The following is a 23,496-nucleotide window of genomic DNA, read 5'->3' as shown; positions in this document are numbered from 1 at the left end:
GGAGATGGAGCAAGAGCAGCAGCTGCGCAGTGGGAGCAGAGAGCGCCCAGCATGGTGGTATGACAGAGGCCTTCCTCACCAGCCCATCAGTCAGACGGGCAAGGCCAGGCCCAGACCATCCCCTTATTGCTGGCCAGGCCGCTGTTAGCTTTGGAGCCAGCGGCAATGGGTTTGTTTTCCCCGCCTGAGTCTGTGGATTTGCAAACCACCTGATGGGGACTTTAGTTCTGCATCGGGAGACCATAGAAACCTCCCTTTCTTCCTGCGTGCCTCGTGGAATTTAGAGATTATGATTAGCCGCTTTGGCTGAGCGGCTGGGATTCCTCTCTTTTCATTAACCCTGCGGCATGCACACACATATCCGGGGTGGTCAGAGCCTTTCCTGCAGGCTAAAACACGGACTCCGTCACTCCGCCGCCGCCCATGGGGACCACATCCCAGCATGCAGTGATCCATCTGGATCCAACTATTTCATGCGGTGCAGGAGAATCTATTGACAAAACCCCCGTAAAGTTACTCATTAGGGAAGCGAAATGATCAGCCACGTTCCCCCGACAGCACCTTGACCTTATGGGGTTGTGTGGCTTTAAATGTGCTGTGAGAGGCTTATAGTTCCACGTTCGTTTTGGAAAGGGGGAGCAGCCTTAGGGAGGGCCCTGCAGGGTGAGTGCATATGTCCGCACAGGCAGCTGGCTCCCACTCAGCCAGCCTGAGCGGGCACAATGGCAATAGCAGTTGGGAGTCCCTGGCACAGTCGAGGTCTCAGCTCCGTTTCCATCCCCGTTACAAACCTGGGGGCTTGAAGCTACCTGTGACGGCAGCCTTTGGGCTTCCGTGTTTACAACTGACAGCTTGTGCTGCTCACACAGCTCCGGCACATGGTGCTGGCTGATCAGGCAGGTGCAATGCAAGCATGCCAGCCCTGTACCCCCACCCTCTCTGCTACAGCTGCATCCGCACCACGAAAGCCAGCTGGAGTGAAGAGCAAGCATCAGACATGGCTCGGCAAAGAGGGATTAAAAATGCATGGCCCCCGTAATGGAGGCAGGGCCAGCTGAGCTGAACACCCAGGGCAGCAAACCATCCGAGCCAGCCGACAGAACACATTGTCTCCTCGCACTCTTTCCACACCATCAGGCTATCCGTGCCGCGGGCAAGGACCTTCGCTACGGAGCAGTTCCCTGGGGAACGACGGCTGGCGCCCGCGAGCTGGTTCCACGGCTGCAACTCTGCCTCAGCTACTTCCCTTCCTCTTGGACACACAGTTCTGACCCACCTCTCTTCTGGCTCTGCAAGCAGTTACAGCCAGTTCTCAGATGCGAGGGAGATGGTGGCCACGTAAGGAAACAGCCCAGCCTAGAGAGCGTTTCCCATACCGCTGCTCAGAACAGCTTCACCCCTCTTCCTTCCCTTCGGCCATCACCTCGTCACCCTCCTTTCTAGAGCGGCTGCATGGGCTTAGTTAAACCTGCACCAAAGCCCTCTGTCTATCTACAGGACAATTAATGGAGATATCCTATCTCCTAGAACTGGAAGGGACCTTGAAAGGTCATTGAGTCCAGCCCCCTGCCTTCACTAGCAGGACCAAGTACTGATTTTGCCCCAGATCCCTAAGTGGCCCCTTCAAGGATTGAACTCACAACCCTGGGTTTAGCAGGCCAATGCTCAAACCACTGAGCTATCTACGGGACAAACAGAGCACAGTCCTTCACCCCAGCCTGCCCAGGTGTGGAAGCCCCGTCCTGGAGGGACCCTCCTCTAAGCCCAAGAAGGGAATTCAGTCTCCACGACCCATTCAGCCCTTGGCCTCACCATTGGGACTGCCAACAAAGCTGGCACTTATTCTCAATTATAGTGTGGGGGCGGGACTTTGAGATGTGATCTCCGGCCCCACAGAGACTGGTCTGAGGTGAAATAAACTAATTCCACACAGGCTGGCAAACAACTTTGTTAGCACTGATCTAGGCTGGAATTGAACTGGGGACGCTGTGGGGAAAAGCTCTCGCTTTCCCATACCAACCTGTAGCACTATCCCTTGCTGTAACGTTGCAAGGTAGATGTATGGAAGATCAGGGCCGGCTCTGGCTTTTTTGCCGCCCCAGGCAAAAAAGCCTCCCACTCCCCCACCCCCCCGGCAGGGGAGGGCGGCGAGCCCCGCCGGGGAGAGCGGAGCACCGGGGGGAGGGCGGCGAGCCCGGCCGGGGCTCCGCTCTCCCCGGCGGCCAGAGGCAGCGCCGGGGGGAGGGCGGCGAGCCCAGTCGCGGCCCCACTCTCGGGCCGGAGCGCCGCGCCGCCCCCCTCCAGGTGCCGCCCCAAGCACCAGCTTGGTGGGCTGGTGCCTGGAACCGGCCCTGTGGAAGATGCGTCACTAGACCATATAGGATCGCTGTGTTATTTGTCAGTCCAATACAAGTCTCTTGCACTTGGCCAGAGTTTTCCTCAGATAGGGGGAAGCTGGGGAACTGACTGCAAGTAAAACGACAAGACAAGGAGCTCTTACCTCATCTGGGACCATGACAAGAGGGTATTTGTCTTCAGAGAGGAAGTTAAAGAGACACCAGAGCTTGAAGGCGTCCTTATGGGACACGACACTGTTCCCATTCCGGTCGGGCTTGTAATTCTTCTTTGCCGTCAACGTCCAGCAGAGCTCATCAAAATCCTCCTTGACAAAAGCCCCTTCCTCCACCTGCAAACACACCCCGGGAGCCAGTGAAGGTGATGCCATGGCATTACAAAGCACTGGGAATAACGCGACAGCCTGCTACGGCGCCTGTCATCTCAGGAGTGCAGAGCGCTCCACAAACCCAAACTACTTGTCACCCCCGTGAGGTAGGGGAGCATCGTCACCCCCATTTTACATTTGGGGAAACTGAGGCACGGAGAGGGGATGTGACATGCCCAAGATCACCCAGTATGTCACTAGCAGAGCTGGGGCTAGAAGCCAGGAGTCCCAATTCCCAGGCCCCTGCACCACTCCCAGAGCACTCTAACATGAACCCAGAGTGCAGAGCTGTAGGGACTCTGATACAGAATTGCTGCCTGTCGGTCTCTTACTAACGCACCCAACACTGGAGTACCTAGGGCATCATGTTATGACACCTACCTCATAAGTCAGCCAGGCATGATCCTCCCCCTCTCAGACAGACCTGGCAATTCTGCCATTGCATCCAAGTAACAGAAGGCAGCGTAAGATAGATAATAAACAATACCTGGCATTTACAGAGTCATTTCCATCCCTGGGTCTCAAAGCTCTTTATGCAGTAGGGTTGGTATCAGCACCCCCCTTTTACAGATGGGGAAACTGAGGCACAGAGCAGGGAAGTGATTCATCCCAGGTCACCCAGCCGGGCGGTAGCAAAGCCATGAATAGATCCCAGCTCTCCTATGTCCCAGCCCCGAACCCCATCCAAGATGTGTGATGTTTCAACAGCTGCCAGGCACTACAGCCCCTGGCCTAGCCCTCGAGCACACGGACCTGGACACGACCGTGTCCGGGTGCTTTCACAGCTGGTCGGTTTAGTGTGTCAGTGATTATTTCAGAACTCCATGACACGCAGGGGATACAATGACAGTGACTATAACGGCTCAGTCAGATCTCACAGCTCTACAGTACTTTTCATCCAGAAGGTACTTTACAAACTGCGCGCAGCCACCCCCAGTGAAATGCAGCCACTGCTGGGGTGTGGGGCAGCATCCAAACAGCACACTGCCCAGGGGCAGGGTGGGAGGGAAACTTTTTGGCTGTAAATACCAGGGTAAACCACTTACCCTTATCAAAACGCCCTCTCAGATCTTTCATGGCCATGCAGTTTTTTAGCTGGGTTTTGAAATGTCTCCTCTGAAAGACCCACCCACAAGAAACTCAATTTATCTACTTCTGATGGGCTGGGCTGGCCTAGTCAGGATTCCAACCTGTGATTCCCTGGAGTCTATAGCAGGGCAGAGGCAAGGAACAAGGTTTAGCTGTCATGAATATAAACAAGATCCTTCACTGGGGCTGCTGGACATAGCCAGAGCCTGCGGCTCTCTCTGGCTCCCTGACGGACTAACAGCCTGTGCTGCTTAGCGTTACTACCCAGGAGATCCCCAAGTCTTGGGCTAATAACTCCCCAGATGGACAGCTGACTACATTGCAGAGGAGGGGCGTTTAATACTAGAGGCTTTGACCGCTACGCCACCCCCCCCAGCTCTAGCAACACGCTTTGCTGTGTTGATTACCTAGGGTGAGATGCTGACACATGGGGCTATGCATTGCACAAATGAGCACCGTGGCTTCTTTTATTAGCTGCAGCTCTGAACGGGCCAAGGCACAACCTAGGGCAATAGGGAGGCACCTCCTATGAAAGGCGAGACAGGGCGCACGCGGTCACAGGGGGCAGTCCAACCACCTCACCCTGGCACACGGAACCCCTGTGGCCCCCATTCTGCTCTGACCCACTGTGAGCAGTAACCTACTCCACCAGCTGGTGGCGCAATCTAGGGCAGGGCAGTCTGGCTATTCGGAAATTGGGGGGCAAGAAGGGGACGTGTTCCAGCACTAGACATGGGGCCCCCTTCTTAAAAGAGCACAGTGGAAGAAAGTTGCTAGTAACTTTTCCTTTCCCCACATGCCCAGAGGAAGCAGCCCAGAGAGCAACAAGCCACAACGTTTCAGTTTAAGAAACAAAGATGCCTTTGAGATACAAGAAAACCCCAAATACCTGTCCCTTGCGGTGCCAACTTCTATTTTCGTCCTCCCTGATAAACCGCCAAACGGGGTGAAAAAAATTCCTACTAAAGGAGAAAGGGCTGAGCTTTCCTGTTGGGTTTTCCACCGCTGGGTGTCTTGTCTGTCAGAGCTACGCTGCCCCTTCTGGAAACATTGACTCATGGTATGCAGGGAGGGCTGGCAGAGTGGAAGGGGTGACTTTGTTTGCAAAGAGCTGCCAATGCAACTACTAACATTCAGCGTTTATCTGTCTTTTGAACTCTCCCTCCCCCAGGCTATCGGGCGTAAAGGCCTAGCACAGGGTGGGCACTCACACCTGTGTGAAGAATGCCACCCGCAGGGCGAGCGGGGAGTTCTGACTGGGTAGCATTTTATCTTACCCAGGTGACAATGATGACAAGATGCAACGCAGGCTGAATTAAGGCCTCTGGTTGTCCTCTCTCTCAGTGTAACCCACCGACGAGCATGTGTTACAAGTCCCCCTCTGTGTCCGCTCCTCTGAGGATACGAATCTGTTACAGCCTCTTTAACTCAAGCTGTAACAGCTCATGCTTTTAGCTCTGGAGGTGCCTGGTTCAAGTCCCGGTGTGTTGGCCAAGATGGTGGCCGTCAGACACACCAACTCCTAAATCCCAGCCAAATGGTCCTTTCTTAAGGAAAAGACATCGAAGTCCACAGATGGGGGTGCTCTACAGGGTTGACCGGCCTTGGCGAAGGGAAAGGAGAAGAATGAAATTTCACCAGCAACCAAGCAGACGGGGCAAGGAGAAAGTGAAGGAGCTTACCTTATCCAGGATGTATTTGTTGAGGTAAGGCATGTAGCCCTGGCTCGATACCGGCCCGTCGTCATCATCCCGGAAATGCTCCTCCAGCGCTACTGGGTCATGGGGGATATGAAGCACTGTGTACAGGTTGTGAGAGAGCACCTGGCAGAGGAAGAAAAAACAGATGCACTCTACAGCTTCCCGGCACAGCACTCGTTAACAACAACGAGCCTACAGCACTCCATAGGTACATATGAACAGTGACATGCAGACACCGACCTAGCTATCCAGGTGTGACTGAGCGCTGTGGTATATTGGGGAATGTGTTGGAACTGCAAGTTATCACTTTAAGAGTAGGGCGTTTCCTGGTTTGCAGGCTAAGGGGCTCTAGAGATGTGTGCAATCACAGACAGCCTGGTAAGAACCAGCCTAGAACAAAGTAGGATGTGTTGGACATCGCTGCCTTAGGGAGCAGCCTGCTTTCTCTCTCTCTGTTTTAGTCCTTGTGTGTTTTTGTTCTGAATGGTAAGAGATAAAGTCATGTTACATTGCAACTTTCCAACACGAGTATTGATAATTTTATCTAACTTCTCTGTATATCTGCTGTGAATACAAGTGTCTCTGTTTCATCTAAGCATCCTTGTGTCCTAACAAGAAGTCAGTGATATGCTAATTGTTTAACAACGGATTCCCCAAAAGTATCCCAGTTTAGCCTGGGATAAACTCCCACGTTCCAAAGGTAGGTATAGGCTCCAAGGAGCAGAGGAAAGATCCGGGGCATCTCATCATTTATTTCCCCATTTAAAGCGAATCATATTTTCATCACTATAGTGAAGGATGGAGGCGCAGAACCATAGAGCAAATAAACTGACAGTGAGCTGCACTTGGCTGGAGTGGCTTGGAACTTGTCACTGAAGATACACTGAGCATATTGATAGTGATGTTTGATGGGTGTCATTTGAAATGGGGATCCCAGAGTTCCTCCCTTGAGAGTTTTTATTTTGAAATTCGGTTTTGGCCATTCTGAAGGACGGGGGGGGGGGGAAATATGCTCTTCAGAGATACTTTGATGAGGTTATGCGCTTGTACCAAGCACAGTGAGATCCTGGTCTATCACTAAGACCCTCTTGGTGCTATAATAATACAAATAAATAATAATAATAATATCAGAGGGATGGGAAAGGCTGGATCATAATGCTGCTACTCTTAATTTGGTATATGCTGCCTAGATGCTATGGTGATGGGCATGTTAGCAATGCCTAGGTAGACAGACTTTGCAGCAAACGTAGGTGAATGCCTCAAAATATATTCTGTGGATGTTAACTCACATAAAACACTTCATTGGCTTTGGGTCCATTTGCATCTGTTTGTTTTCTGTGAGTGTTCCAATAATCACATTTACTGGCAGGAATACGTGCAGAAATGGTGAACTGGAGAATTTCCAATTCACAACCGACACTATTTGCACCACAAATCATATTCTGATGCAAAAAAATTTTTACTCAGCCAATCAGGGCAGAGAAACGTACCATGTGACCTAGGCCTCCAATCAAAACTAACCAAAGCAGCTCAGATTCCGAATTTCAAACCTTCAAAAAGAACCATACTCAACTGAGCGATAGGATGAGTGTCAGTCACAGGCTCTTTTGTGGGGAACAGAGGCATTTTAGACAATCACATGCCGCCTACAGACAACTCCCAGATATCTTTGCCTGATGTTCTGTGACATGCACAGGGTGTGCAGTATGTGGCAGGCTGCATGGAAGGGCTAAGGTTAACCAAGGTTGTTAGCCAGCCTGGCAACAGGGATAGGGGCAGAGAGTAAGAGAAAGGGACAGATGACCTCCTAACACAGACCTTTGGTGCACAGTTCCCCTCTGGGGCCTCAGTGAGTGCCCCACCCTTAGAGAGTAAATTAACTCCATGGGACTCAGTTTCCTGTGTGAGTCTCCCCACTGGTCTAGCCCCCAGTGCTCCTGCAGTCGGTGGGCAGAGGACGGGTGGGTTTGTTTGCCGAACGGTTTGCAAAGTGGATGCACAGAAACTGGTCAGGGCTGCTCAGGTGCCGGCAGCCCTGCCTAGAAGGCAGAAGAGCTGAGGTTAAAGTGCTGCACAAGAGCCCAGACCCTAAGGTGACTCAGTCTGCAGAGCATTGCTGGTGTGAAAGGGGACATTTCCGGCCCTGGAGGTGGTGTCAGACATTGACGTACTGAGAGGGGCTGGCTTAGTTACTTAAGGCCAGATTTGTAAAGGTATTTAGGTGACGCTGGGGGTTTCCGAAGGGCCTGGGCGCCTAATCCCCATTGGTTTGAATACTTTTGGAAATCCCACTGGGTGCCTAAATACCTTTACAAATCAGGCCCTTAGTCCCTGGAGCTGCAGGTTGAGATGCTGGCAGAACAACTCCGCCCTTCATTCCACCAAAGGAAGGAAACTGAAGACCATGGAGTGAGGAGAACTGATTCCCAGGTCCACCAATGACTCACATTGTGGGATCTTGGGAAAATCCCTTCACCATTCTGCCTCAGTTTCCGCATCCATGCAACGGGGGTTGTATTTATTTGCCTGCCTCCTAGGAAGCTCTTGAGGGTAAATTAATGGCTGTGTGTGAAGCGCTTTGAGATTCTCATGTGGAAGGCGCTAGGGGAGGGGAATGTGGATAGACACTGGGAGTGGGTAGGAATACACCTAATAGTAATATTTATAAGCCATTACTAATATTCAAATATGCCTTTAAAGGGTGAGCAGGCAGGGGAAAAGAGTTAGAGAAAGCAGCCAGGAGACAGCAAAGCACATGCTTAATGCAGACTGGTCTGAGACCTCACAGCTGTCTGACACAGCTGGGTGAGAATGCTGTGGAAGGGCGTCCCACCAACACGGCACCTGGCCCTTTTGGCAAGGACGGGCGGCTGCTTGCCTATCTGCAAACGTGGGCATTCGCCTCTGTGATCCAGGGCATCCCTGGCCTGTCTGCTGAGACGGCCACCGGGGAGGTTAAAGAGCACCAGGGCTGGTGGATACACCATAGGCAACACGGAGGGAGAAGCAGTGACCTTGTTTCACAGTACAGTCGCCACCGGAGACCCTGACTGAGAGCAGGGCCCCATCGTGCTAGGTCCTGTACACACACCTAGAAAGAGACCATCCCAAAAAGAGTTTACGATGAAAACAGACAAGACAAAGGGTGAAGGGAAACCAAGGCACAGAGTGGGGAAGTGACTTTCCCAAGGTCACAGAGCAGGGTCAGTGGCAGAGATCCAGGTCTCCAGACTCCCCGCCTGGTGACCTGTCCACTAGATTCGAACATGCCTTCCCATTTACCAGTCCCCTGAGCCATACAGTCCCCCGAGCCATACAGTCCCCCTTTCTACTCACAGGAGCACTGCTCACTCTGTGAAAGCGCAGCTGGCTGGGCACAGTGGATGGAGTTTCACTTTCAAATTGGCTTTGTTTAATAAATTATCAGTCTGAGGTTATACGGGGAGCTCAGCATTTGGAGCCTTTCTTGACCAATCAAATTCTCAGTAACATATTGACTTCACCCAGCTTTTAAGCACAGTATATGTGTGACAGCGACATGTATTATGCTGCTGCCTAGGATTATATATTACAAGTACCTGGCACAGCACTCAGCTCAGATCAGGAGTGGAAAAAAAACGTCATTAGCCCCAGTGTCCTAACTAACTCCCAGTTTGGGTAATGAGATCCTGGCTTCCTAAAGATCCACCCTTCTCCCACCTGTTCTAAACTCCCTGGTTGTGTTGCTGTGTGCTGTTACACAGCTGCCACCTCCACCCTAGAGCTAGCTACATTTTGTTGGTGGTGGTGGAAGCAAAACCTCTTACCTACCCTAGGTGTGTTAGGAGGCTAAATTCACTAATGCCCAGAAAGTACCGTGAAGCCTGCAGATGAAAGGAGCTGGAGGAAGGCAAGGAATCCTCACTGATCGTCAGTATTAGAGCTGGGAGACTGCCATGATGGGTGCCAAGCCTAACAGATAAGAACCTGGAGAGATAGGACAAGAGTGTGGTAGAGTGCACATGTACCTGGGTTACTGGGTGTGATGTTGTGCAGTCTACATGGTTTTATAAAAATATAATAATAAGTCAATATAATGTAACTGGGATAAATTTAGAGAAGATACGGTAATAAGTGAATATAATGCAACTGGGATATGCTCCGTGCAAAAGGTCTCTTGTAAGGTATCATTACAAAGTGCATAATCTACTGAGTATGATCATCTGATTTGTATAAATGTACCACTCTTGTATCTAAAACTAGAAATATAAAACATAACTCTGAGGGCCTATTGTAATTATGTAAAGTGTGGGCCATTAATGATGGTTTGGAATCTTGATGACTCCCATTAACAAGGACCATTGTCTGCAGATGACTGTGTTTACCTGCAAGTCTCCCTGTATATGTGTGTGCTGGCAAGTGAGTAATGAAGTCTTGCAGTGACATGTGATCATGTCACTTGAACTGGAATCCATCTTTAACCTGGTGCTTTTCCAGTGAGGGGGGGTGGAAACCCAGAGGGACAAAGGATTCCCGCCTTATGCAAAAGATATATAAAGGGGTGGAAGAGAACAGAGAGGGAGAGGAGCCATCATGGAGAAGCCCCTAGCTAACACCTAAGCTGGAACAAAAGCTGTACCAGGGGAAAGAATTGTGCCCAGGCCTGGAAGGTGTCCAGTCTGAGAAAAACTTACTGAAGCATCTCTGAGGGTGAGATTATCTGTATTTAGTTTGATTAGGCATAGATTTGCGCATTTTATTTTATTTTGCTTGTGACTTACTTTGTTCTGTCTGTTACTACTTGGAACCACTTAAATCCTACTGTCTGTATTTAATAAAATCACTTTTTATTTAGTAATTTACTCAGAGTATGTATTAATACCTGGGGGAGCAAACAGCTGTGCATATCTCTCTATCAGTGTTATAGAGGGCGAACAATTTATGAGTTTGCCCTGCATAAGCTTTATGCAGGGTAAAACGGATTTATCTGGGTTTAGACCCCATTGGGAGTTGAGCATCTGAGTGCTAAAGACAAGCACACTCCTGTGAGCTGTTTTTGGGTAAACTTGCAGTTTTGGGACAAGTGATTCAGACCCTGAGTCTGTGTTGGAGCCAGACTGGAGTGTCTCGCTCAGCAAGACGGGGTGCTGGAGTCCTGAGCTGGCAGGGAAAACAGAAGCAGGGGTAGTCTTGGCACATCGGGTGGCAGCTCCCAAGGGGGTTTCTGTGATCCAACCCGTCACACTGGGCATGGATACCTCTGCTTGCATGTGCCCCGTATGGTGTCTGTGCACCTAGGCCTGTACGTCTTGCGTCTGACGAAGTGGGTATTCACCCACGAAAGTTTATGCTCCAATACATCTGATAGTCTTAAAGGTGCCACGGGATTCTCTGTTGCTTTTTACAGATCCAGACTAACACGGCTACCCCTCTGATACTAGGCCTGTACAGTATCTCTGGGTGTTTGTGGAAAGGACGATTTGATAACAAGATGGAGGTTGCAATAGCAGTACAGAACCAAGTGCAGAGTCTGGAGCATCACAGCTCCATGGACCCTGGTCTCTGTTGTCCTTCATTGGGACGTGCAAGCTGCAGTATCCGAAGGCTCAAACCCACCCCAAAATCGCTGGGACAGCTCCCACCCCCAAGAGCAGCTCACTCGGTTCCCCATGTTTCTTTCCCCCCAGCTGCATTTAAGTCGTTTATCAGAACCCTCCATCAAACCGCAAGCTGCACGTGACAAGCCCTGGGAGCTTCCTCCCCCCTCCCTGAGCAAGGCTCCTACGTTTCTAACCAAGCCTCGTCCCCGTCTCTATGGTGATGCAAAAAGTTGTGTCCAACCCGAAGAGCCAAGATCCTCTGTGACAGTCACGGATGTTTGTAGCTGGACTCCCGCCCAGAGGAGAGTCCTAACCCCAGCTGGGCAGTCACCAGTTACTCAAGTCTTTTGCAGTTCAGCATCAGCACGCCCAAGGAATTGCTCCATGAACACCCCTCCCCTGGCAGGGGTGCAGGAAAACACTAGCAGGGACAGGAAACTAGGCCCTGTAGGTGGGGCATAAATCCTTTGGATGTAAATCGTTCCCCTCCCTGCTCTCTATCTAACCCGGGACTGGTTAATGCGCAAGAGAATTTGTTCAAGTTGGAGTTGTTCAAGTTATAGAATCACAGAACCTATAAATAGACCTATCGATCACCTATCGATCGAAGACCTATCAATCACCAATTATATTTCCCTATAGCCCCTCTGCTATAGTAGATGTCAGGGCCGTGAAGGTCAGTTTCCCCTTGGAAAAGAAAATTACCTCTTAGTCTGGTTAGTTTCTTAGCTTGAATGGTTTTATTTACACTCTATACACCAGTCCTGGAACAGATGTGGTCACAAACAGCATATGGGCAATCCCCTCTTTCTGACATCTCAGCCCAAATACCAAAGCCTGATTCCCAGGAAGCTACTCTGCCCTAAGAATTTAGTAGATCAAGGCATCCAGAAAACTCTCCAGCTGTTTGCAACAGCATCTCCAAAGAACTGTATCATAAAACAACAATACAGCTTTTCTTCCAAGACTGAACACCGCTCGCACACTAAGAAAAACTTGCAAGACTATGTGTAACAGCACCATCTGCTGACACCTGCCGTAACAGTATTATAGTGCCTGAAAACGTATTATAAAAATTCTTCATGAAAAGTGCCTGCAATCCACAGAAAATTTTGACAATGATTTTTTGTTTTCATCCAAATTTTCCATAGGAGAACGAAGAAAATTTTCCAACCAATTCTCTTTATATCACCTATCCCATAGACCCTCACATACTCTCTCCTCACATTTTATCCGCCTTCTCATCTTCTTACTTCACAAAACCTCCTTGACGCTGTGACTTCCTGGAATGCTAATACAATCCCTAGCCACTCAGCTTTCCACCAGCCCTGAAACACTGCCTCCTGGAACAGCAACACAGCAAGGGGAAAAGCACGAGTCAGGTGCTGAGACATCATCGCCTGAAGCACACCTGGCTCCTTCTACATCAACTTGCAGCATCCATCAGGAAGGTGAGTAGCGATAGAGAGAATGGGGATAAGAAAAGGTGAGTAATCACATTCACTCCTGTAGCAATGTGTGGTCTCTGCCCCTTTCGGGATACAGAGAATGGGGTGACAGAGACCTCGGCGCAGTGTGAAAGGGGAGAACTAGCCCTCCAAAGCTTGGTTGCTTCTCCAAACTCTTAGGACTTGTCTAAGTGCATAGTACGTCCTCTGGGGATGCCATACTAGCATGCCGCTGCCCAGGACAGGTGTCAATCAGAGAGCGGAACTGTTCTAACCAGTCACAGTTCACTAAAAAGGCGGGACAAAGCAGGTCTAGTGCTGAACAGGAGCGAGAGGCAGCGGGGAGTGGAGTGATAGTGACCTGTGCTCCTAGTAGGATTGCCAACCCTCCAGGAATTAATCTTTAATTAAAGATTACGTCATGTGATGAAACCTCCAGGAATATGTCCAACCAAAACTAGCTCCGAGGGCGGGAGGGAACAAGAGCAATGTTAACAACACCTTTCATCTGCAGATCTCAAAGCACATTCAAAAACATTAAAGTCTCATCCACTCCACCCCACTGCGAGCTGTCATCATCCCCCTGGTACGACTGGCCAGACTGATTTCCAGAAGGGGCAAGTGACTTGTCCCAGGTCAAGTGACACTCAGTGGTCGAGCCAGAAAGAGAACCCAGGAGTCCTCACTCCCTGTTCCCCTGCTCTATGCATTAGATCAGTGTCCTCACTACTGGAATGGCTGCCACAGCAAGATACTTGCTATGAAAAAATTACTTGCCTATGAGAAATAAGACTGGGACAGAGCTGGGAATAGAACTCAGAATGTACTAGATCCCAGGCCTGAGCTCTCATCACTGGACAACACTCCCTACCGTGGTACCCAGGCCCAGCATGCAATGGCAGCTACTGAAAGGAGAAACTTCCCAGCCCCCAAAATGGACACAAGAAAACCAGCACCACCAGAGCGGGCTCTGAACAACACAGGACCAGTTTGGTACATGCCAGCCACCTTGGCTGGAGTGGTGGTTTCATGACTCAGTATTTCCAACATCAATAGCTTGCGATATCCAGAAAAGCGACAACGGGTCTGTGTGGGGCAAAGGTAAATGTGGGTCCGGTATTAGGGACGTCTCACCTAACGAGGGACGTTTAGGAACTGTAGATGTTAGCATGCATCTAGGCCATCGTCTGGGGGCCAGTGCAGGATCCCACATTCTCCATGCTTTTCTAATTTTAAACAACTCGAGCGATGGAGTTTCCATCATTTCCCTTGGGAAATGATTCCACAGACTCAAGGGTCTTGCAGTTAGGGAGTCAGACCCTCCTCCCCCGGTCCGTATTCAGCCTATAATCTTCCATCGCTCCATTTCATCCCAGTCAGTCACATCCTCTCCCTCCTGGATGTTTACACAGGTCAGCAGCTCAGTGTCTGATGCTTTCATCAGGCCGTGGTGTTCCTGAAAGCACCCCTCCCTTTGCGAATAGGGCTGTCCGGACATCTGCCCCCTATGGCACTACGTGATGGGCTGGGATGAACAAAATCATTCAGTCCTGCACATAGCAGCAGCTCCGCTCACCCAGTTCCCTAGAAGACATGCTGCTTACTGGACTAGCTTAGCAACTACAGACATCCCAGGGTTCATTCCTCCTTTGTTTCCGGTCCAAGCACGTGTGGTACTGTTCTGGGAACAGCCACTCCAAATTCCTGACCAGCCCCCACAGAATCCAGCCCAGGACAGGCAGGTACAGGAGTTGGGAGTGAAATGTGGCTACTTCTGTAGCGCAGACAGGATCGATACAGATCGTAATCAGAGACCTGGCTATCAAATCTCAGTGCCTTCATTCACGCAGCTCGCTCTATCCTGGGACCTGGCGGTGCCCACCTCCACCCTGAAGACACATGCTAATTCCCAACTGGTTAAGACTGACTTTAATGCCAGCCTTTTATCTGGGTGGAGCTCAAAAATGCTTCGCAATCATTAATTCATGACACCTCTCATACGCCTGCCAAGTGGGTCAGTATCACTAACCCCGCTTACACGCAGGGGTAAGTCGCGACAGAAAGGCAAAGGGACTTGCCCAAGGTCCCAGGGCGAGTCAGTAGCAAAGCTGGGGATAAAATCCCTCCTGATTCCCAGCTCGCTGCTCTAACCGCTACCCCAGACCCCTGCTCTGCGTTCCCACTGACATACAGGTGCTAGTTTAGGATTGTTTTAATGAACAAATCCCCCCTCTGTTATCACAGAGGGATAAGGGCCTGATGCTCATTCACACCAAGGCCACTTGACACCACTCTGGCACAAATCACACTTATCCTCACTTTAAAGCTGCTCTGGCAGTGTAAAGCGAAGTGGCCAGTGGAGGATCAGGTCCTAAATCCGTCAATATTCTACACTGCTCTGCTTTGGAAAATCTTCCCCCCAGGGGAACAAGCCGGCTCCCCTTCCTGTTCCACAGGTGCCCCCTCGACCATACAGGCCTGGCACTAACACTGCAGGACCACCTTTGGCACCTGGAGGGCTGGAGGTCAGTCAATACCTGCACAGAGGCTGCCCACGCAGGCCAGAATCGTGTGACGCTTTGTGTGATGTGGACACAGCGAAACGGACCAAGACTCGTTAACCCCATTTGACCTCGACCCCTCACCAGTCATCGGACGGGCTGGGATTCAGAGCAGCGGCACAGCAGTATCAGAGCTAGCTTCCCTCTTTATAACCTTGACACCACCTACTGCCCTACCGGTGCTCGCAGCCTTTGCATGAGACGCCGTAACCGGCACTCTCCGTCATCTCTCCCTCTACAGCCGTTTTCATAGGACGGATGCTACATCCAGTCCAGCCTCCCAAGGTCCCCGTCCAAGATTTCCCCATCCTCTGCCCCCGCCTTCGCACAGCCCTTTATTCAGGCTCTGGTTATGGAAAGAGGATCCTTTGACGCCACTGCCCTGCTCACCCGCCTCTGCACAGTTCTTCCTCACACAATGCACCATCAACCTGTGGAACTCCTTGCCAGGGGATGTTGTGAAGGCCAAAACTATAACAGGGTTCAAAAAAGAACTAGATAAGTTCCTGGAGGATCGGTCCATCAATGGCTATTAGCCAAGATTAGCCAAGATGGGCAGGGATGCAACCCTATGCTCCGGGTGTCCCTAGCCTCTGTTTGCCAGAAGCTGGGAGCTGATGACAGGGAATGGATCACTTGATGATTACCTGTTCTGTTCATTCCCTCTGAAGCACTTGACATTGCCCACTGTCGGAAGACAGGATACTGGGCTAGACGGACCATTGATCTGACCCAGTATGGGCATTCTGATGCACAGGCAATAGAAATGCAGACTGCATGCCAGCGTAACCACATCCCTTATCTGCAGCAGGTTGGCCTCCTTTCACCAAGCTGAACGCGGAATTACAATCGGCGTCTGTGGGTGGCTCGAAATGCACATGCTGCAACAGGCGCCAGTGTGAGCCGGGGGTGGAATAGTTAACACCAACCGAGAATGGCAGCTCCTTTTCTTCTCCCTTGTTGGCTGTGCCTGGGGCAATCCTGGGTTTTGGAATGGACCCTCCAAGCCGGAGACCGGTCTTGCATGTTAAAAGGTGACACAATGTTGCCAAACTGGCAGGACTGGGACCGGGAGATTGAAATGGTTTAGCCCAGAGGGAGGGAGTGTTGCCTAGTGGTTATAAAGCCCGAGCCAGGGGTTCTGAGTTTTATTCCTGACTTTGCCACCGATTTGGTGTGTGATCCTGGGGTAAATCACTTCACTGCTCTGTGCCAGGGTTTCCCACCAGCAAAAAAATCACTTCACTCCTCTGTGCCAGGGTTTCCCACCAGCAAAATGAGGTAAGGCTCAGTGAGCGCATGTTTGCAAAGCATCTTGAGATCATCAGGGGAAAGGAGCTACGTTGGCATCAGGGGAAAGGACTTATGTGATCATCCTCCTCCTCCATATGGCTGGTTGGGACTGCTGTACACCACAGCAGGGATGCCAACATACTGATTTCCTACCCGGGCAACTCGGAGCCTCTCTCTTTAAAAAGCCGAAGTGCTACCAGCTTGGTTTGAGGGGGATCAGGCTTTTCCCTGGGACTGTGCCACAGGCTGAAGATGCCTCCCCAGGCAACGCCAGCAGCAAGCCCACAACGGACACATTCTGCCCGCCGTAGGAACAGAACTCTGGGAAGGGGCTAACTTGCAGTGTGGTCAGATGGGCCAGCAGCTCTCCCGAGAGCTGCCCGGATGCTCTCTCAAGCCCTGTCCATCTCGATTTCCTCCCCAGCACGGAATGAGCCCCGCCCCTTCCTAGGGCTGGGCCTTTCCCACTGCCTTTCTGAGCATCACATTTACTGACCTGTCTCCATCCTTCTCAAAAGCAGGCCAAGACCATACACTGCCAAACCAGCACCTACCTACGATACACAGCTTCCTCCTGCTGCTGCTTCACCATCTATTATAACGGTGCCCGCTTCACAAAGGAGCCAGGCACCATATCTGCCCACAGTGCAATCTAAGTCCCAGCAGAGAAGCAAATGTAAAAGGAACTACATGCCAGATTGTTCCCTATACAGGAAAACACCACACAGAAGGCAGGAAACATGTCAAAGTTCCCCTTAGAGTTTCCTCTCGCTCATTCTGCTGTGGGCAGACTGATCCCCCACCCCCATGAAACTGACATGGGCTTTGTCCCACAAGACCCACGGATCTCTCCCCAGAGATGGCTGCATTTGTGATCCCTGAGTGTGCCAATGTGTCAAGTGCTTTGATCTCTCAGGCTGAACAGCAACAGAGAAACCTACGCTAGGAATTCACCCCCCACTCCGCACTTCTGCATCACATTCCTTCTTCCCGCCATGGGCCAATCTGTCCTGCTGTCATTTACATTTCAGTCTACTTCTCTACTTTTCTGAGACGTGTTCATTCCCTCTCTCAGAAGGCTTGCTGCCCTTTCCCAGTTCCGTACTGCCAGCCAAGCCAACTGTTGCACTTCCCATTTCAAGCTCTCGGCGCAGATTTTCGTGGAAGTCTGCTGGCTAACCTTTTGCCACCTCAACACCACATGATTAGCAATGACACACGGGCCTTAGGCAACATTTTTCCCATCCTTCTTGTAGGAGTTGCAGCTAGACCACATTTCTCTACCATACCAGAATGGGGAGCTGTACTGAATGCCTTTGCCGACATCAAGAATCGTCTATTGTCCTCCCCTAAACTTATCATCTTGACAAAGAGCGATATTAATGAGCCTCTTGAAAAACTCTGAAGAGCAGCCTGTTGAGAAACAAAGCTCGGGCTGAATCCCCTATTCTCTGCTTTCCCTCCTCCCTAGCCCTTATAGATTGCTGGCAAAGCTTAGAAAGTCAGGAAAAATGATTTCTCTTCCTGGTTCTGTCACTTTTCACTACAGGACCTTTTTTTTTTTTTTTTTTTTTTTTTTTTTTTTTTTTCTCTACTATTTTTTTTTTTTTTTTTTTTTTTTTAAACTCTTGGTTACACACACAAGTTGTACCAGTTAAGCTAAAATTATTTATTTGTATTGCGGGAATGCCAAAGAACCCCAGTCATGGACGAGGACCCCATCGCGCTAGGTGCTGTACAAACACAGAACAAAGAGTCTCTGCTCCAAAGAGTGGACAATCTGACTGAGGTCTTGTCTACATACAAAAATTGTACTGCTTTAGCTCTACTGGTACAGTTAAAGTGGGACAATCCTGTTAGGACAGATGCAGGTATATTGGTATAAATGTGTATAGCTGATATCTATTTGGAAGGGGAATAGAGTATACTGGGATTAGGCACCTTTATACCCATATAACTACGCCCACACAAAGGTTATAGTGGCATATCAGTAAAATTGCATGCCCCTAACTGACACAGCTGGTATAAAAATGGGGTAGAGATCAGGTCTGAGTTAAATTGGAGCAACCTTTCCCTTTTTCTGCTCCCCATGGACCCATACAGGGCTAAACCTCCCTTGTGTAGGTTTAGCTTGTACCTGTAAGTTGACCAATGCACACTCAACTGAAAAAAGCCAGGTGTTTTGAATCGAGTCCCTCCACACAGATTTTTGCACTGGTTTAACTAAATCAATTTTAAAAAAACCAAAACCCTCACACCTTTAGCTAAACTGGTGCAACTCTGTCTTCACTGCAGAGCTAGTGCAGCTGATCTGCGCCGGGTCTGAGCACCTCAGCTAGCCTCACCTGGTGTTAACCGCCAACTGCAAACCACACCTGAGTTACCGCGTCCTCACTGGCGCTACCCTCCCGTGTCCCTTGCCAGGACATGCGCCGCAGTAAGCTGAGCCGCTTTGTGATTCCTGTGCAGTGGGTTGTGGGAGAACTCATCCGTCACTCTGGGCACATGGGAGGAATTGTGGGAATGCACTGGACGAATATCAGCATTCCAGTGATTTAGACTGGGTCCTCACTGCAAAGTGGGCAGGCTGCCCGTCTGAGTCTAAGTGGAAAGTGGGGTCTAACACTCACCCCACGCTGGGCTAGCTAGCCCAGATTAAAAGCACCACTTAACTCAGGTGAGAGATTTCTGTGAGTGGGGGATTGGGGCAACCCCCAATTAAAGAGCCACCGCTTCACCTGTGCAGTGAAGACAGACCGTGTGGTTGTGGGTCAGGCTTTAATCTCTCTGGCTGTGCTTATCAAAGGAGCCGAAAGGAATTGTCACCCAACCTCCTAAGGCTACTTTGAAAATCCCAGCCCCCGTGGCTCAGTTTCCCCATCTCTAAACTACCAATTCGTGGCACAGCTGAAGTTGATGTGGGTTGAAGGTGTCCAGCATCTCTTAGGAGCAGGCCTAACAGGATATGACCAGAGTCCTAGGGATGGACATAGAAACCTGGCCATACGGAGGAAACGAACCCCAAAGCCAGGAAGACCCCATTTCCAAGCCAGTGCTTTGGAGGGAGTGCAATAAAGGAAGCTGACTGAATCAAAGCAGAATTGTCCTGCATTCGTTTCCTTTTCCAGGAGGTGTCAGTGAGTCTTTTAATACAAAATCACACCAAGCCAACTTATGGACCTGACCTGGCTTAGTGCATGGTAGCGAATTATCTTCAAATGCCTCATGCAGCAACTGACTTGGGGCCTGATTTTTGGAAGCGCTGCACGCCCAGAACTCCAACCAAAGCTAACGGTAGCTATTGGTGCTCAGCACTTCTGAAAACAAGGGCCCTAGCATCCCATTGCAGCCGAGTGGACAGAGCACTGGACTGGGACTCGAGAGACCTGGGCTCTATTCCTGGCTCTGCCACTGGCCTGTGCTGGGTGACCTTGGGCAAGTCACTCTCCTGCTCCATGCCTCAGTTTCCCCACCTGTAAAATGCGCATAGTGACACCGACCCATCGTTGTAAAGCGCTTTGAGATCCACTGTTGTAAGAGCTAGGTATTATGAACTAGCCTTTAATCCCCATGGTCTCTCTGTCTTCCCATCTTATAAACCCGGGCTACCTTTGCGATCCCCCAGCTCCTTTCCTGTGGTCTACAAGGGTTTCATAATAGCTGGAAGCCCCTTTATAAACCTGAACCATTTAAATTCCCAGGCAACACGTTTCTTTTCTCCTCTCCCTGGGCCATTGGGTTTAGGAGGCAAGAAAAGTTTAGCAGAATCGCATGCATGAGGGCAACAGGAACGTACAACACAACACAACACATTGCACCTCCAGGGTGCCTTCCATCTTAGGTTCTTACCCCACACCCACACCACTAGTCTGGCTGAGGATCTCAGAGCATTTTGCAAACATTCACTTAGTCTCCACCCAAAGAGACAGGAAATTATACCCCGATTTGTACTGATCTTGAGATTGAGGCTCTGGGAGTCTCGCTGCCTTGTCCAAAAATCATGCCTGCTCCATGGCAGCGCTGGGAACAGAACCCAGATCTCTTGACTCTCAGTTCTTAACCGCAAGACTACCTTTCCTTCCTGCACAGATACGTGAACATGCCCATGTATTAAGAGAACTACGCTCAACCCAACAGTTTACCACATCCCCAGCTGCCAGGCCTTGGGGCGGAGGAGAGCAGCGTTAAGAGACTACTACATTTCACTGTCCAATTGCTTTAAAAACAATGGCTGGGACTGGCAAAAGAGTTAGGTGCCTGGCTCCCACTGGCTTTCATCTAATCCACCCATACCATAGAGCGTAGGCCTGGGCTGAATCAGGGCCGTTAGTCACTTCAGTCGTTTTAAAGGCTGTTGGGTGCTTTTCTTCCCTGGAAGGAGAGCCTTCTTTCAGCAGCATACCAGGCTGAAGGAACGGCATACACCTCCCCATGGTGCTTCGCTCTAAGACAACACCAGAACAGCAGGGGAAGCTCATGATAACGGGGGAATCTCTGCTCGGATGCAGAGTCTCCTCTAACCTCAGCTTTAATGGCTTTGCATTTCTGATGTAATTAGCATATAGGAACCAGCAGCAAGACAGCAGCAGGCTTGTGTGGGATGGAAACAAATCTAGGCCTAAAGGAGTGGCTGGATACCTTGTACCAAGGGAGACTTGATCTTCCCCGTCTACGGTCAGGTTGAAACTCTCAGAGTGGCAAGATCTAGCACGGGACAAAATGAAAACATCCTTTTACAGCACATGGCAACACACGCACACTATGGCAAGTGCAAAGAGGCTGTTGCTCTCGCTGGCCAGCAAATGTTCTCACCCTGTTACTGAAGCTTGCGGGAATAACGGCTTGAGATTCAAAGGCTGGGGGAGGGAAGCCTGAATTCTGCTCTGACAAGGAAATCTGGAAAAATGGCACCATGGGGGTTCCATGATTGCCTCTCAAACATCAACTCTGCCCAGTTTACAAGATGGTATTTTTCCTCTTCCTCCCCTTCCAATGCCCAGCCCTGCATACTCATTTGGGGCCCCGAAAGAGTCAAGCTGGGCTTTTTCTGCCTTGTGCTTGCCACAAAGACCCAGGCCTTGGTTAACAATTCTGTAGACAATGCATCAGGCTGAAGAGACCTCAGCTCCTGCTTTCTGACTTATGTCAGCTGGGCACTGCTACCTGGAGTAACAAAGGAACACCAGTGTACTGTTGACACTAAAGCAAAGAGATAAATCTCTGGATATGCAGGGAGCAGATCTGTGGGGTAACAAGGTGCTGTTTTAACAGTCACTTTCAGAGATCTGCTCCTACTGTGTCATTTACTCTGTCAGGCAAGGACTGGATCTCTTTTTTTATACAGGGTCCGGGCACACTGACAGCTCTCAACACAATAATGCAAGGAAATCACAATGCAGCGGCCATCATGGCACGTCACTGTACGTTTTACTCTTCATCCTCTCCCCTATTGCAATACCCAACAGAGCTAGCCATCCCGGGTAAACATCACTTGGCCCACGATTTCCTTAGACAGACATTCCTTTTGGACATTCTTTTAACTGATTTCACAAAGGCCAAAGGTGGACACAAATCAGCGAAATTCACACCTAACCAAGTGTCAGATCTGTTTCTTAGAAGCATGTGGAATAGGGCTATTCTGGGCCTGGACTATTCCTCCGCAAAGGCAGCATCACAGCATAAAGAGCCAAAACCCTCATTCGTTTCTCAGCCTGTCCCCAGGCAGAATTCCCATTGAGTTTGGCAGAATCTGACCCCGAAGGAACAAGTTAATTTCCCTGCTATTCAGTTGTTGGGTGAATCGGCCCTAACATGGAGGAGAAAAGGTTAAAGGAGGGAGTCCCAAGGTTTGTTACTTTCCAGGCATGAGTCTGTGGCAATTTCAAAACTCATCACACATACATGCAGCCACTGCCAAGCAGGGCTTCTCCTTTGGGTGCAATATTTCACATTCCTTTGGGTGTTTATATCACAGGTTGTGTTCCAGATTACAAAACCTCTGAACAAACAAGTTCTTCCAACCCAGATTCCAGGGCCAGAGACTAAATTAGCTTTTAAAACAAAACAGGGTGCCCGCTTGGGGAAGAAATCCCACAATTCTCGTCAGAGTATGATAAAATCGTTTCAACTGAGCTGAATACTGTAGGTAGAAGAAACATTTTTTAAAACGAGGCATGCTGGGTTTTGGATTCTGTATAACTCAGGAGCCTTTTGTGAAGCTTATGGGTGATCAGGATAAAAACAAAAACAAAACAAAAACGTTTTTTGGCAAAACCCTCAAGAAGTGTTTTTTAAAAAAAAATGCTCTTCCTTTCGAGAGGGGGTGAAATGCAACAGGAAGGAGACAAGTGCGTATCAAAACGAGAAAGAAAATAAAAAAAAAGAGTTTGGTTTCCTTACCTGGGGATAAGGTGGGTGAGAAACATTGTGGAGCAGCTAGAATTCGAAGATTTCCACCCCCAAAAAAGGGTTACTTTCTTACTAATCTTTTTGTGAAGACCCCATTGCTTGGCCCTCGCTTAGACGAATGCGACTCAAAGCCCGAGCCTGTTGATAAGCCACGGGACTAGCTACACTGGAGTGCGCAGTGGGTGTTTTTTATTCCTGCTGCAGTCCATTGAGCTGCAAAGCAGCATCCAGCCCTGCCTCGTGCCTCTCAACATGTCTGTGACCCCCAAGGGCAAAACAGAGAGCAGATCCGGACTCAGAAACCCCAAAGCCCCTCCTCTGTTGCTCGGGGGTCTCATTTTGTACTCACTTTCAGCTGGGATTTGGACACTTTGCCACTTTTCTCCACATCCAGGGCGGTGAAGGCGTACCAGATGGATTTTAAAAGCTCTGCTCGCAGGTCCATGGCTAGAGGCGCGGATGACAGAGCCTGCTCTGTCAGCGAGGAGGATCCGGTTTCAGGAAACTGACTCTCTCGCTCCAAGTCCTCAGAAACCTGCAATTAGAATGGAGGAGCAGCAGCGCCACCTACTTGACTACACCTCGGATAGGCCCCACGATGTCATCTTCCTGCCTAGATGACAACACTCACCTTTCTGCTCTCGACAGGGGGCATTAGTCCACCTTGCTCGCCTCTGCATTCCCTTCCCTCGTAAG

The 23,496-nt window shown here is 50.1% G+C and overlaps 1 protein-coding gene across 1 annotated transcript in view; it reads right to left on the bottom strand.

Annotated features, from left to right (window-relative positions):
* Positions 1–23,495, bottom strand: part of DEF6 (DEF6 guanine nucleotide exchange factor) — a 35,493-nt gene extending 11,998 nt beyond the window's left edge. The window contains exons 1-3 of the mRNA XM_024200230.3: positions 23,150–23,495; positions 5,494–5,634; positions 2,501–2,686 (exon numbers count right to left, since the gene is read on the bottom strand). Coding sequence (XP_024055998.1) covers positions 2,501–2,686; positions 5,494–5,634; positions 23,150–23,245 — 423 coding nt within the window. The 5' untranslated portion in view covers positions 23,246–23,495. The remainder of the gene's footprint in view (positions 1–2,500; positions 2,687–5,493; positions 5,635–23,149) is intronic.
* Between the last annotated feature and the right edge of the window lies 1 nt (position 23,496).

Source organism: Terrapene carolina, unplaced genomic scaffold (assembly GCF_002925995.2).
Source record: "Terrapene carolina triunguis isolate 2854851 unplaced genomic scaffold, T_m_triunguis-2.0 Scaffold604, whole genome shotgun sequence".
NCBI lineage: Eukaryota > Metazoa > Chordata > Testudines > Emydidae > Terrapene > Terrapene triunguis.
Note: the sequence above shows the minus strand (reverse complement) of the source record. Positions and strands in the feature narration are given on the sequence as shown.